We start from the raw sequence: 12,693 nt of genomic DNA, 5'->3' as shown, positions 1-12,693 counted from the left end.
TCTTGAGTCAGACCTGGGGCCTCCTTACCACTTAGAGGAGTCTGTAGTTTTAGAACTGGCACATTTGTGGTTGGTTCTTGGCTGCTCCTCCCCCTGAACTGGACTGGACTGGATGGTCCTCAGCCTTCATTGCAGCTGGTCAGGATGATTTTTTCTCTCCATATTGGCTTTTTCTTTCCCTCTTTGTCATTTTTAGTGAACTTGAGGAAGCCATCAAGCGCAAGCAGGAGCTGCTAAACCTCTGCGAGGGGGAAAGCCATGAACCGTCCCCAAGGAAAAAAGAGGAGCCGCTTCGAGTGGAAGACCTGCAGGAGAGCAATTCAGCGGTCAGCAGGATTTTGCTGGAGGACGGAGGGAGGGGAGGTCCTGGTTTGTGTGTGCGGCCTTTATGCCCTGCAGTGCATGGCTTTCCCACTCCAGGGCTCAGTCTGGAACATGACATCCCCCTCCTCAGAGAGCAAGATCATGGTGTGACATCTGGCTTATGAAAAAAAAAGTCAAAGCATTTAATACTCATGAACTCATTTGTAAAAAAAGCCTGTCTCGGGAACTAAGAAAAGGAGGAGAATGAGGGAGAGTGCAATGTCTTGTCTTATTCACAATTTCAGTGCATTTCAGTACCATGAACATGAAGGAAATTTCAGAAAAACAACCAAAAAGAGGAAAATCCTGGGTAAACATGTTGAGCCATGTCAAAAAAAGGAAGCTCTCCTTGTAAGCAGTAGATGTGACTCCCTGAGCCAGGCCTGGAGCCCAGGCCTGGCTTGCAGTTGTGGTGCTCATAAAGGGAAGAACTTGGGATCTGCTGGAGACAGGCCATGCTCTCAGGCAGTTAGTAGTTCAACGGATTGGGCCCTCTTTCCCATCACTGCAAACAACAGGCCCTCAGCCGACTGATTGACTGACCGCTTTGCCAGCAGAAAGCCCCAAGTTGAGGCTTTCCCGCTGATAGGAGGGAGAGCTACTTCTTAGGGGAAGCCATAGCTGTGGAGAGAGAGGGGGTCAGCCAGGTGCCTCCGACTTCAGCCATCTCTAGGTAGTGCTCAAGTGCCAACACTACCCTGGGGTTGGGATTCAGTCCTCAACTGCCTTATATTTGAAGGGAATGGATGCAAGCTACAGTAATTAACAATTATTTTAACAATTATTAAACCCTGAAGCCTTCCTCCAGAGAGATGACATCTGAAGTTCCAAAGAATGATGAAGAGAGCCGCCTCCTCCTGGATCAGTAAGTAATAAGAAGTTTGGATACTCCTTGTGTGTCATGTGGCCACAGGCTTAGAACAAGCCGGTGGTGTGTGGCTAGCTGGCTGCTGACTTGGGGTTTTCTTCTGGTGCCAACAAGAGCAATGTGGTGCCACTTGTGATGCCTCAAGAGGGCATTTCTGTGCTGCATGCTTGGGAGGAGCCTCATTAATTTCTGGGACTTAGAATCTCACCCAGATTTCTTCCTGAAGGGTCCGGCACTACATTTCCGCAGAGGGATCTTCCCTCAAGACCACCAAAGAGTTCTTGGTGCACCAGACTCACTCTGTGCGGAAGAGGCAAGCGGTCTTGAGAGCAGCCAAACAGCACTGGAGTCACGATCTGCAGGATGCAGGGCATTCTCAGGCGCTGGAGAGGGTACGCAGGAACCTGGAACAGGTGAGCGATGGGCAGGCGGAGGCAGAGCCCTGGGAACACAGGCATGCTGCAAGAGCTGCCACCCAGGCAGCTGATCTGTGGCTACTAGCCCAGAAAAAATATCCATTTGGAGAGGGGAGAGGGGTACAGATTGCTCACCAGTTTGGAACCTGGGTCAAAGATATATTATTTGGAAGGGCTAGATTTATACTCTTGGGAGGTGGGGATCCCTGGAGAGGCAATGCCACCTAGCTTTCCCCTGATAAGAATAATAGAATAATAGAGTTGGAAGCGACCGCAGGGGCCATCCAGTCCAACCCCCTGACATGCAAGAAATCCAAATCAAAGCATCCCTGACAGATGGCCATCCAGCCTCTGTTTAAATCCCTCCAAGGAGGGAGATTCCACTACACTCCGAGGAAAGAGTGTGTTCCACTGTCAGACAGCCCTTAGTGTCAGGAAGTTCTTCTTAATGTTGAGGTGGAATCTCTTTTGCTGTAGCTTGCATCCATTCCCTTCAAATATTTAAACAGGGCTATCATATCACCTCTTAACCTTCTCTTCTCCAGGCTGAACATCCCCAGCTCCCTAAGTCGTTCCTCGTTGGGCATGGTTTCCAGACCCATCACCATTTTAGTCGCTCTCCTTTGGACATCCTGTGGGCTGTAGACTCAGCAATGCTGAAAAGTCACATGCTGCTTTCCCTCCCCAGGAAGCCAAGCAGCTGGATGAGGCGAAGTCTGCAGTGCGGAGGGGACAGGTGCTGCTGCGGAAGAAGGAGGAGAGGCTGGCCCAGCTGGAGTCCTCCCTGCGAGAAGAGGTAGCTCCCCCGGTCCTGCTCCTGCTCTTCTGGGTGCAGAGCAGGGAAGGCAGGGTGGCCCTTCAGCTCAAAGGCCTTGCTGCAAGGGAACCTGGGCCTGGCAGCGGGGGTTGGGTGGGATGGTGGCCAGGCTGCAACTCCTGGCAACTCCCTTAGGGTAGCATGAGACCGGGGGTACATGAGCTTACACACTGGCATGTGTAGGTTCACTTCTCCTGTCATGGAAGCGACAACGGTTGCCGCCTTTTCTCTGGTTATTCCAAAGCCAGAGATTCTACATCTCACAACTTTCCTGAGAAAGCTCACTTTGTCCATGGACTGGGCAGCCAAAGAAGAAGACAGCATTGGGCTTCCTTCCAGGACTCTGGTGCTGATGAGTTTGCCGGAATCAGCTTCCAGAGACCACCTTCTTGGGGAGTCTGTGACTAATTTTGCCAGTTAGGTGAAGCCTTGGGTGCGCTTCTCCAGCTGCTGCAGCTGGGCATCATGGAGGAGTCTAGAGCTGGGCTCTGTTCCAGCTGCGCTTTTAGCCTCCGCTGCTGCGCTTGCTTTCCTGTCAGTCTGTCCCTCTCTGGACTGGCCTCTTCTTTCTCTTGCAAGCTCTCTGATGAAGACACACTGAAGGGAGTGGCGTGCAAGAAGGTGGTGGCCTTTGCCCTGAATGACTCTGAAGACACAAGCAGTGAGATGAGCACCGAGGGCTCTCCCCACAAAAGTAAGCCCCACAAGCAGCGCCACATGCCTCTTCTTCCCAGTGGATTCCCACCGGCTGAGATGTTCCTGGCTTGTGGCTCTCTTCAGAGGGAAATGGGTCAAAAAATCCCTTTGGGTTTATTTGAAACTGGAGTGTTTTGGTTATGCTTTCACTTGCTCTGCTGCTGCTCCAGTTTTGGTTCTCTTTGGATGTACATCTGGGAGGTGCTGTCAAGCATAACTGCCCCCTTTCATTTTGCTCCCTGTCTCTTCCTCCTCATAAAACCTGCAGGAACAAAGCCCTCACCAGGTACAGTTTGCTTGGATCTTGCCCTGTCTCCTCCAAAGTAGCAAGGGGCAGCCTGGGAGCCATGGGTTGTTGGTTTCAGCCTTGTAGGGGCTTTGCAGGGGCGCTTTGCAGCCACCAGAGCCTTCTCCTCTTTTCTCTCCTCCACAGCGGTTGACTTGAAACCGGAGCTCTACTTGCCCCCCCTGGACAAGATCCAGTGCTTGACCGACTCCTTGCAGCGCATCACCAGCGAACTGGACAGAGTCCTCGGCCTCTTGAGCACCTTCAGCGCCCAGCAGCCTCTGCTCTTCGTGCCCACCAAGGGCCCAGCATCCCCTCTGCCCACAGAGGGCCTGCCGCTGCCTGCTTATCCCTCTGTGGCCCGCGCCCAGCATGCCGCTCCAGGGGGGCCTCCTGCCGGGCCGCAGTGGGCCTGGGGCCTCTGTTCAGGGTCCAGCTCCTCTGCTCTGGCCGGTCGGTCAGTGGACAGCATGCTGACAGAGAAGTGGCACAAGTATTTCCCAGGTGAGGAGCCACAACAGCACAGCAAGGTCTCTTTAGGTCCTTATTCCTGGGTCTCTGCCAAGTGCTCACTCTTTGAGAGGCAGCTGTCCATCTGGCTGGAGGCATCTGGTTTACCTAAGAGCTATCTGACTGGAAGGTCAGGCTCCCAGGAAGTCCCAGCTCTGGTCATTGAGTGGCCCTCCCTGCCCCAATCCTCCTCATCCTGGTAGACCCTTCTGAATCCTGATGAGGGCCTTTGAACCACAACAGCCAACTGTCTACAGCCAAAATGGTGAAGAATGTCTTAGGAAGCTGGCAAAGAGAAGGTTAAGAGGTAATATGATAGCCCTGTTAAACATTTGAAGGGATGTCATACTGAGAATGGAATAAGTTTGTTCTCTGCAGCTCCAGATAATAGGAGCTGGAACAATGGATTCAAACTACAGCACCACCATTAGGAAGAACTTGCTGACAGTAAGTGCCTTGGAGTGTAGCGGAGTCTCCTTCAACAGAGGCTGGATGCTTTGGTTGTGTATTCCTGCATGTCAGGGTGCTGGGCTTGATGGCCCTTGTGATCTCTTACAACTCTGTGGTTAATGATTCTACTGTAAGGAGAGCCTCGCATCCCTCTGTCGTGTGGGGCTATCAGCTCTGTGACCCTATTCACTGCTAACCCTGTAGTGAAAGCCACCCATTATGTCCAGCCATTATGTCTTTGGCTTCAAAATGGCCAAAAGGTAATCCAGAGATTCCTCCCAGCTACCAGAAAGCCAAGCTTGGGGTCACGTCATCTGGCACATTTACCACCTTCTCCATTTGTTGGCATTGCCAAAGGACACCTTTTGTTGAGGGGTCCCTCAAGCCATTTTACTTCTGGTAGACGCCCACCTGCAGATCTCAGAAGCCTTCCTTCTCTTCCTCCTCATTTTCCAGTAAGAGATACAGTAGATGTTCCAGAGACAGTAGATGTTCCAAAGAAGCCCATCCTGGCTGTATATTTCCACACAAGAGGAGGCTGATCATAGAAGGATAGACCTGGAAGGAACAGCAGGGGCTATGTAGTCCAGTTCCAGCCATGCAGGAATACACAATTAAAGCACTCCTGAGAGATGCCCATCCAACCTCTGTCCAAAGATCTCCAAAGGAGGAGATTCTGCCACCCTCCAAACCAGTCTATTCCACAGTCATAGAATCATAGAAGCTCTTATTGTCAAGAAGTTATTTCTAACATTTATGTTGAATCGCATTTCTTGCAGTTTGAACCCAGCATGTCATATGCTGGTCTCTGGAGCAGCAGGAAACAAGCTCATTCCATCTTCCCCATAACATCCCTTAGGATATTTAAGGATGGCTGTCATGTCATTTCTTCTCTTCTCCAGACTAAACATACCTAGCTTCCTAAAACATTCTTCACGAAGCTTGGTGACTACCAGACATTTTACCATCATGGCCACCTTCCTCTAAACATGTTGCCTGACTTGTGGACTGTGGTGCCCAGAACATAAGAGAACACAGGCTTCCAACTGAGGTCTGACCGAAGCAAAATAGAATACAGTTTCCCTTGACCTGGACAATTTCAATTGCATTTTCATTTGTGCTGCATTCAAGCCTAAGTGTTTGCCATTTTCTAATCTGTACATTTCATTTTTTTTCCTGGCCAGACTGTACAGTTATCTCTGTTGGAATTCATTTTGTTAGTTTTGTCCAGCTCTCCATTTACATTCTGCTTCTGCCCATTGAGATATTAGCTAATGAAAACCCAGAGGACCCAAATGAAGGGTACCCCAGTGGACATGATCTGAATAAATAATCATTTTAACAGATTAGAAAGCTGGCCTGAAACTAACAAAATTAAATATACTTGAGTAGTAAAAATGAAATGCACAGATAGAGAACCACAGAACATGTGAAAGGGATCTAGGAGTCCTAATAGGCAGCAAGCTGAACATGAGTCAGAAGTGTGATGCAACAGCTAAGAAAGCCAAGGAGATCATAGGCTGCATCAGCAGTGTCAAGGGAAGTAATAGTACCACTCTGTTCTACTTTGGTCAGACCTGACCTGGAATATTGTCTCCAATTCTGGGAACCACAATTCAAGAGGGACGGGTGTCATATTTATTTATTTTTATTAAATCTTTATTAAATTTCATCTAAAATACACCAAACCGTACAAATAACAAGAAAACACAAAAACAAAAACAAAAAATATACAACAACAAAAAACAAACCAAATATCGCCCAAACAACCCAATCACCACATCAACATCCACATTACATCACTAATTACATCCAACCCTGTGACTTCCTTCCTCTTTACTTAATATGTTCCTTAGCACATCTCTTAGACATATCCTATAACTATATTTCTTCTTCATGGTCTCTGCGAATCATACAAATGGGTTTACTGTGCCTGTGCAGTGCTATTCGGAAACTTCTGGAATCACTAGGCAAAGTACACTTTGCAACTTTTAGTAACTTTTTGGTGGTAGCTCCGCCCACCTGTTATAAGGCCCCTGCGTTCCCGCTCTTTCCCCAGTTCCTTTTTTTTCCGCCACGTTAGCTGCTTTAGGGAACTTCGCTGCTGCTCTTTGGAATCACCGCTTTTTGACCATTCGCTTTCTTCTGACCCCCCGTACACTGGACTCTCGTCTCGTTGACCTCGATTTCTCTAACTCCCATTTGGCTCGTCGATTTCGGTGAAATGTCTCCGGCTCCATTCAAGAGATGCGACACCTGCGGAGGCAAGATTCCAGTACAGGACCCTCATTCTTCATGCCTTCTCTGTCTGGGAAAGGATCACAATCCGAAGGCCTGCTCCCTGTGCAAGTCGCTGTCGCCGCAGGCTAGAAAAAACCATGAGTCACGGCTGACTTCAGCCATTGCACAGGGCAAGATCCAGGAGGGGGGTCCCTGCCCGACATCAGCCCCCGCGACATCGGCCTCGGCCCCCGCTTCTTCTTGGGCCAGCGCTTCCAGCGTCACCTCGGCCCCTGCGACCTCCGGACTCCGGGACCCAGGTGAGCCGGCCGCCGCCTCTGATGTGGCCAGTGATTCTCTTCGATCCAGTGCCACCAACAAGCCCTCGAAGCACCCCCACAAAAGGTCGGGGACTGAGGGCACCAAGACCAAGTCGGCTTCAAAGAAGAAAGCGCCTCCCGAGGGCTCCGACTCCAGGTCTGCGAGAGGGCTTGATACCGACAAGTCTGCCCCAACCACCAAGACGGCCACTAAGTCTTCCCGGGACACTCCGAAGCCATCGGGCGCTACCCCCTTGGGATCGAGGGAGGTGAAGACCTTGGAATTGGGGGACTCTCCAGATAAAGCCAGACCCTCCAAGTCTCAGCCCGCTGGGGATCTGGCAGAGATTTCCCTCTTGGATCTGGCAGAGAATCCGTTCTTCCCACCGGAGGAACACACACCGACTCCGCGCTCCTCTAAGAAGAGAAAGCACTCCACTGAGCCCCCGAATGAGCACAGCGCCAAAAAGTCGAAGCCGGCCCGAGACCCAGCCCAAGCTGAGCATTCCTCAAGGAAAGACCGTGCTCCTGGCAAAGACCGCTCCCCGACTAAGAGTTCTTCTAAAGGGACCCTGGCTCCAGGATCCTCTCACACCGAGGAGCGCCCTCCTCGACACTGACAAGCCGTTTCTGACCACACGGAGCCTGCGACTCTCCCCTTCATCCAATCTGAGGATGAGAGAGACGATATTCCCAAGGAGGACATGTTCTACGATTCCGAGACGGACCATTGTTACAGGTCGGTAGCGAGGGAGCTGGTGTTCAAGAAGTTTGCGGCCAAACTCAACCTCCATCCGGTGACCCCTGACAGGAACAGGCCTTCAACATCGGCCCCGGTCCCGAAACACCCCCTGTCCACCATGGCTCCCCAAGAACCGTTGGAGCCATCGGTACCTCAACCGGCCAACTCCCTGCAACAGCTGGAACAGGTGGCGCAGCCGGATTTCGACTCCAAGCCTGAAGTCGTCTTACACTCCTCAGACAAGCCCTTGGAGGATGAGTTGTCACCACAGGGATCACCCCAGCATATGCACCACCCTGAGCCTGCTTCTCCCACTGATGATGTGCGCTCTTTCAACGAGCACATCATCAAGATGTCAAGGGCTCTTGACATTGAATTGGCATACCCCGAGGAGAAGGCTAGAGACCCTGTTGAGCGCCGAGTCCATGGACGGGTTGCGACGCTGCCTTCTATCCCGCTGCTGCCGTCTCTTGAGACCATCGTCAAGAGATCCTGGGATGCTCCTGCTTCTCTGACGGGCTCGTCGTGCAAGATTGAGTCCCTGTATAGGGTCTCCCCCTCGTGCTGCTCCTGGTTGGCCGACCACCCCAAGCAGAATTCGGCCATTGTGGAAGGGGCCCAGCAGTCTTTCATCCCGAAACAAGCAACTTCGCCTACGGATCGAGAGGCTAAGAAGATTGACGGGCTCGCTAAGAAGGCCTACTCTGTGGCAGCCCTTGCGGTTAAGGCCATAAACTATAATGCTTGTATGGGGGCTTACATCCAAACCCTCATGGAGTGTATTTCGCCGATCATTCCAGACATCCCAGATGAGGTTCAATGGCGGCTGGTCAAAGTCAGAGACGAAGCCCATTCCATTGGCAGTTGGATTATCACCGCCTCCAGGAATGTACCGGACTGTGCTGGAAGGGCTATGGCTGCTTCAATGGCCCTCCGCCGGCACGCCTGGCTTCGAGGGTCTGACCTGAATATGAATGTCAAGTCCACCATTGAGGACATGCCACTGGATGGGTTGGGCCTGTTCCATGCCGAGACTGACGAGAGACTGAACCGAAAGTTCAGAATGAAGGCGGCGGCAAAGAAGCATGGCATGTCGTCGTCCTTCAGCTCTCCACCCCGAAGGAAGCAGCGCCCATGGCATTCGCAAGGTCAGTCACAAAAGGGCTTCCAACAGGATCATCAACCCCAACAGCAAGGCGCCTTTAGACAGAGGTACCCATCGCAGTCATCCTCCTCCTCTGGCCGGCGCAACTTTCCATCTCGATACCGAAAGTCTCGCTGGCAAGAGCCCGATCAAGGGAAGAAGAAGTCGTGAGTTGTTCTAGCGCACTCCGTCCCATCTCCTCCCACTTTTTTGGACAGGCTGAGGCCCTTCGCCAACACCTGGGCCTCTATTACAACCGACTCGTGGGTCCTGAACATTGTCCGCAGGGGGTATGCCCTTGAGTTCGAAGAGCTCCCGTCCACCGGAACTTTCCTGTCCATGCCACCCTCAGACACCCGTCTTGACGAAGTGCGCACTTTACTTCAAAAGGGGGCGATTTCCCCTCTTTCACCCAATCAGTTTTCTAAGGCCTTCTTTTCCAGGTACTTTATGGTTCCAAAATCAGACGGGGGTATCAGGCCCATTTTGTACTTAAGGGAATTGAATGACTTCCTCAAATACCTTCGATTCCGTATGGTAACTTTGACTTCTATCCTACCTCTGCTCCACCAGGGTCTCTGGTTTGCAACAGTCAACCTGAAGAATGCCTACTTCCACATAGGGATCCGAGACTCCCACAGAAGATTCCTCACCTTCGCCGTCGGCTCATTTGAAATAAGAAAAGTATCTTTGGAAGTATAGACATTTTAATTGCTGCTATCCTGCCTAAAAAAGATAATTGTGATTTTTTCCCAATTCATTAGGTCTTTTTTAACTTCTGTCCATAGTCTTATATAATTATTTTCAAATAATTCATTTGGTTTTTTTATAGCCATATACCCAAATACTTTACTTTCTTGTTTATTTTAATTCCTGATTTTTCTTGTAACCATGTCTCCTCTTCCTTTTTCAATTTTTTTGTTAGAATTGCCAATTTATTTTTATTAATTTTATATCCTGTGTATTCTCCAAATTCCTCAATTACATCCATTAAGTTTGTTATATTATTCTGTGGGACTTCCAAATTTATCACAACATCATCTGCGAATGCTCGAATCTTATATTCAAATTGTTTTATTTTCACTCCTTGTATTGTTTCTGAATTTTTTTATTCTATTTATCAAAATCTCCATTATTAATAAAAAGAGCAAGGGAGGTAGAGGGCAGCCTTGCCTTGTACCCCTTTCAATAATAACTGGCTTTGTTAGGTCCCCATTAATATTAATTCTCGCTTTTTGACTCATATAAATTTGTGAAATCCATTTTCTATATTTTGGTCCAATATTAATATTCTCTATAATTTCCATCAGTGCTATCCAGTCAACCGAATCAAAATCCTTTTCCATATCCACAAAAATCAAACCTAATTTTTTATCGTCGTGTCTTTCATAGTATTCCAATATATTTAATAAATATCTTTGGCAGAAATCTGCATTGATCTTCATCTATCATATGTTCCAGACAGTTTTTAAGTCTTTGGGCCATAATTGTTGCAAATATTTTGTAATCTAAATTTAATAATGAGATTGGTCTATAATTTGATGCCTCCAATGTATCTTTGTCCTCTTTTGGTAATAATATTATCTCAGATTCCCTCCAAGTCTCCGGCAGCCTCGCATTTACGATCTCATTCAAAACTAATCTCAAAGGTTCTTTCAGTTCTTCTTTAAATATTTTATAACATTCTATCGAGAAGCCATACGGTCCTGGCACTTTCCCATTTTTATTCTTTCCTATCACTTTATCCACTTCTTCCTGTGTTATTTCTGCTTCTAGTCCTGCCTTTTGTATCTCATTGAATTTAAAGCGTTCCCTTTCCCCCCCAAAATCCTTTAATGTATATTTGTGATCTTGTTTTTTCGTATACAGTGCGTCCTCACCTTACACGGGGATCCGTTCCGGATCCCTCCGCGTAAGGCGAATTCCGGCTATGCTCAAGCCCCATTGTAAACAATGGGGCTTGTGCATGGCGGCGCGGCGGCGCAGGGGGCGCAACGGGTGCACGCGCCCATTCAATTGAATGGGACGCGCCGCCCCTTCCGCCCCACGCGCGCCCCGCGGCTTGAGCACGTATGCTCAAGCCGCGTAAGGCACGCACACGTATGACGCGGGCGCACTGTATAATTTTTTGTAGAATTCTCTAAAGTGTTCCACAATGTCCTCCTGATTGGTTATCAACTCATTATTCTTCTTTATTTTCATTATTAATCTCGCTTCCTTTCTTTTTTTTCAGACTTATTGACAACCACTTCCCTGGTTTGTTAGTGTTCTCGAAATACTGTTGATTTACCTTTTTCATTTCATGTCCTAATTCCTCTGTCACTTTCTTATTCATAGACATTTCCTTCAATGGACTTGGCCAGACAAATAATAATTCAGAGGGTAAACAGCCAAACATACAAAAATACACCACCTATTTCTCTCCCTTTCTATTTCAAATCAACCAACCCAATTTATTCCACTCTAATTCCTACAACTTATTTTTACCACTTTAATTCAATGTTTAAATGCACCTAAATCTGCCTTATAAGCCACACAAAATAAGAAGCCAATATTTATAACCAATATTCCTCTTAAGATCCACAAAGTATTTTCTAAACTCACTTATTATATATTTTAAACCAAATAAATTCTAACTCCTCCTAATATATATATATATTTATATTTAAATTATACTTACAGTATTTTATGTGGCTTGTTCTCCTAAATTCAATTGTCAGTAGATGGCACTCTTATCCGTTCCTATTCCCCTACACTGTAGCTATGTGCATATAGTTCTTCTCTTTATCTTACAAGATAACACAATCTTGCTCCAGCTATTTGTTATCTATACACCCAGGTGTCTCTAAGGTCAAATACAACTCACTTTCTAGATTAAACCCTCTTAGCACAGGTCCTCTCTATTTTATATATTCTTTTAGAGGAGAAATAAAGAAAAACAAATATCAAATATCACCAACCAATTTGCTCAAAACCAGTCATTACAAAATAATATTACTAAATTGCAAGTTCTTTTTGCTTTTCTATACCTAATTAAAATAATCCTACCCCTTTAAATGTTACAAATAATTCAGGACGGGTGTCATATTGAAGATGGAGCAAGCTTGTTTTCTGCTTATCCAAAGATGTAGACCAAGGAGATTAGGAGGCAAAGACCTTCTCTGGCCACTGCTTCTTTCCCTCTCAATAGGAACCACTTACTTGCAACCAAACATCCCTGCTCCTTCTTCTGGGAATTCCCAGGAGCCCTTCCATCCATAGAGCCCTACAGGGCCACCTCCATGCCTTCTGAGGACTGAGGCTTTTGTCCCTGTGCTGTATAATCGATTTGGAGAGCTTGGAATCAGGAGAGCGTGGAATCGATTCTGTAGTTCCAAGCTTGAAATATAGTTCTTGATAGTTCTGATTTGTGTGTCACATTCTTCCCAGTATTTGCTTCCTGCGTTTGGGAATTGGTCCCCTCCCTAGAGGCATTCTTTTAGAAGAGTTTGCTCTTGCGCACACGCATCCGTACATGCGCACACAAACATGAACAGGTGTGTTGGGTCAGCCCAAGAGGACTTCAGAATGGACTCTCTTTCCTCTCCCCAGGTGGCTTCCCGTTGCCCTGCAGAGGTCCTGGCCCCATGAGCAGCCGGCTGACGTTTGTGGCCCCTGAGTAAGGCTTCTCCCCACCATCCATGGGGTGGGCGGGCTGGAGGGCAGTGGTTTCGTCTAGCTCCCTTCCCTGGCTCAGAGGCTCTTCCCTGGAGGAGGGTGCTTCTGAACCCGCTTTGTTGCCCCCACCTGCCCTCCAGGGAGCCTGGCAAGGGCTGGGGCTGGGAGGGTCCCCTGGGGGCACCCAATCTCTCAAGGGCTGCT

At 48.4% G+C, this 12,693-nt stretch overlaps 1 protein-coding gene across 1 annotated transcript in view; it reads left to right on the top strand.

Annotated features, from left to right (window-relative positions):
• Positions 1–12,693, top strand: part of CEP164 (centrosomal protein 164) — a 46,608-nt gene that overhangs the window by 29,298 nt on the left and 4,617 nt on the right. The window contains exons 18-24 of the mRNA XM_042473987.1: positions 197–326; positions 1,161–1,228; positions 1,458–1,644; positions 2,336–2,443; positions 3,044–3,158; positions 3,594–3,950; positions 12,424–12,490. Coding sequence (XP_042329921.1) covers positions 197–326; positions 1,161–1,228; positions 1,458–1,644; positions 2,336–2,443; positions 3,044–3,158; positions 3,594–3,950; positions 12,424–12,490 — 1,032 coding nt within the window. The remainder of the gene's footprint in view (positions 1–196; positions 327–1,160; positions 1,229–1,457; positions 1,645–2,335; positions 2,444–3,043; positions 3,159–3,593; positions 3,951–12,423; positions 12,491–12,693) is intronic.

Source organism: Sceloporus undulatus, chromosome 6 (assembly GCF_019175285.1).
Source record: "Sceloporus undulatus isolate JIND9_A2432 ecotype Alabama chromosome 6, SceUnd_v1.1, whole genome shotgun sequence".
In the NCBI taxonomy this organism is placed as follows: Eukaryota; Metazoa; Chordata; class Lepidosauria; order Squamata; family Phrynosomatidae; genus Sceloporus; species Sceloporus undulatus.
The sequence above is the reverse complement of the archived record's forward strand: the minus strand, read 5'-3'. Positions and strand labels throughout refer to the sequence as shown.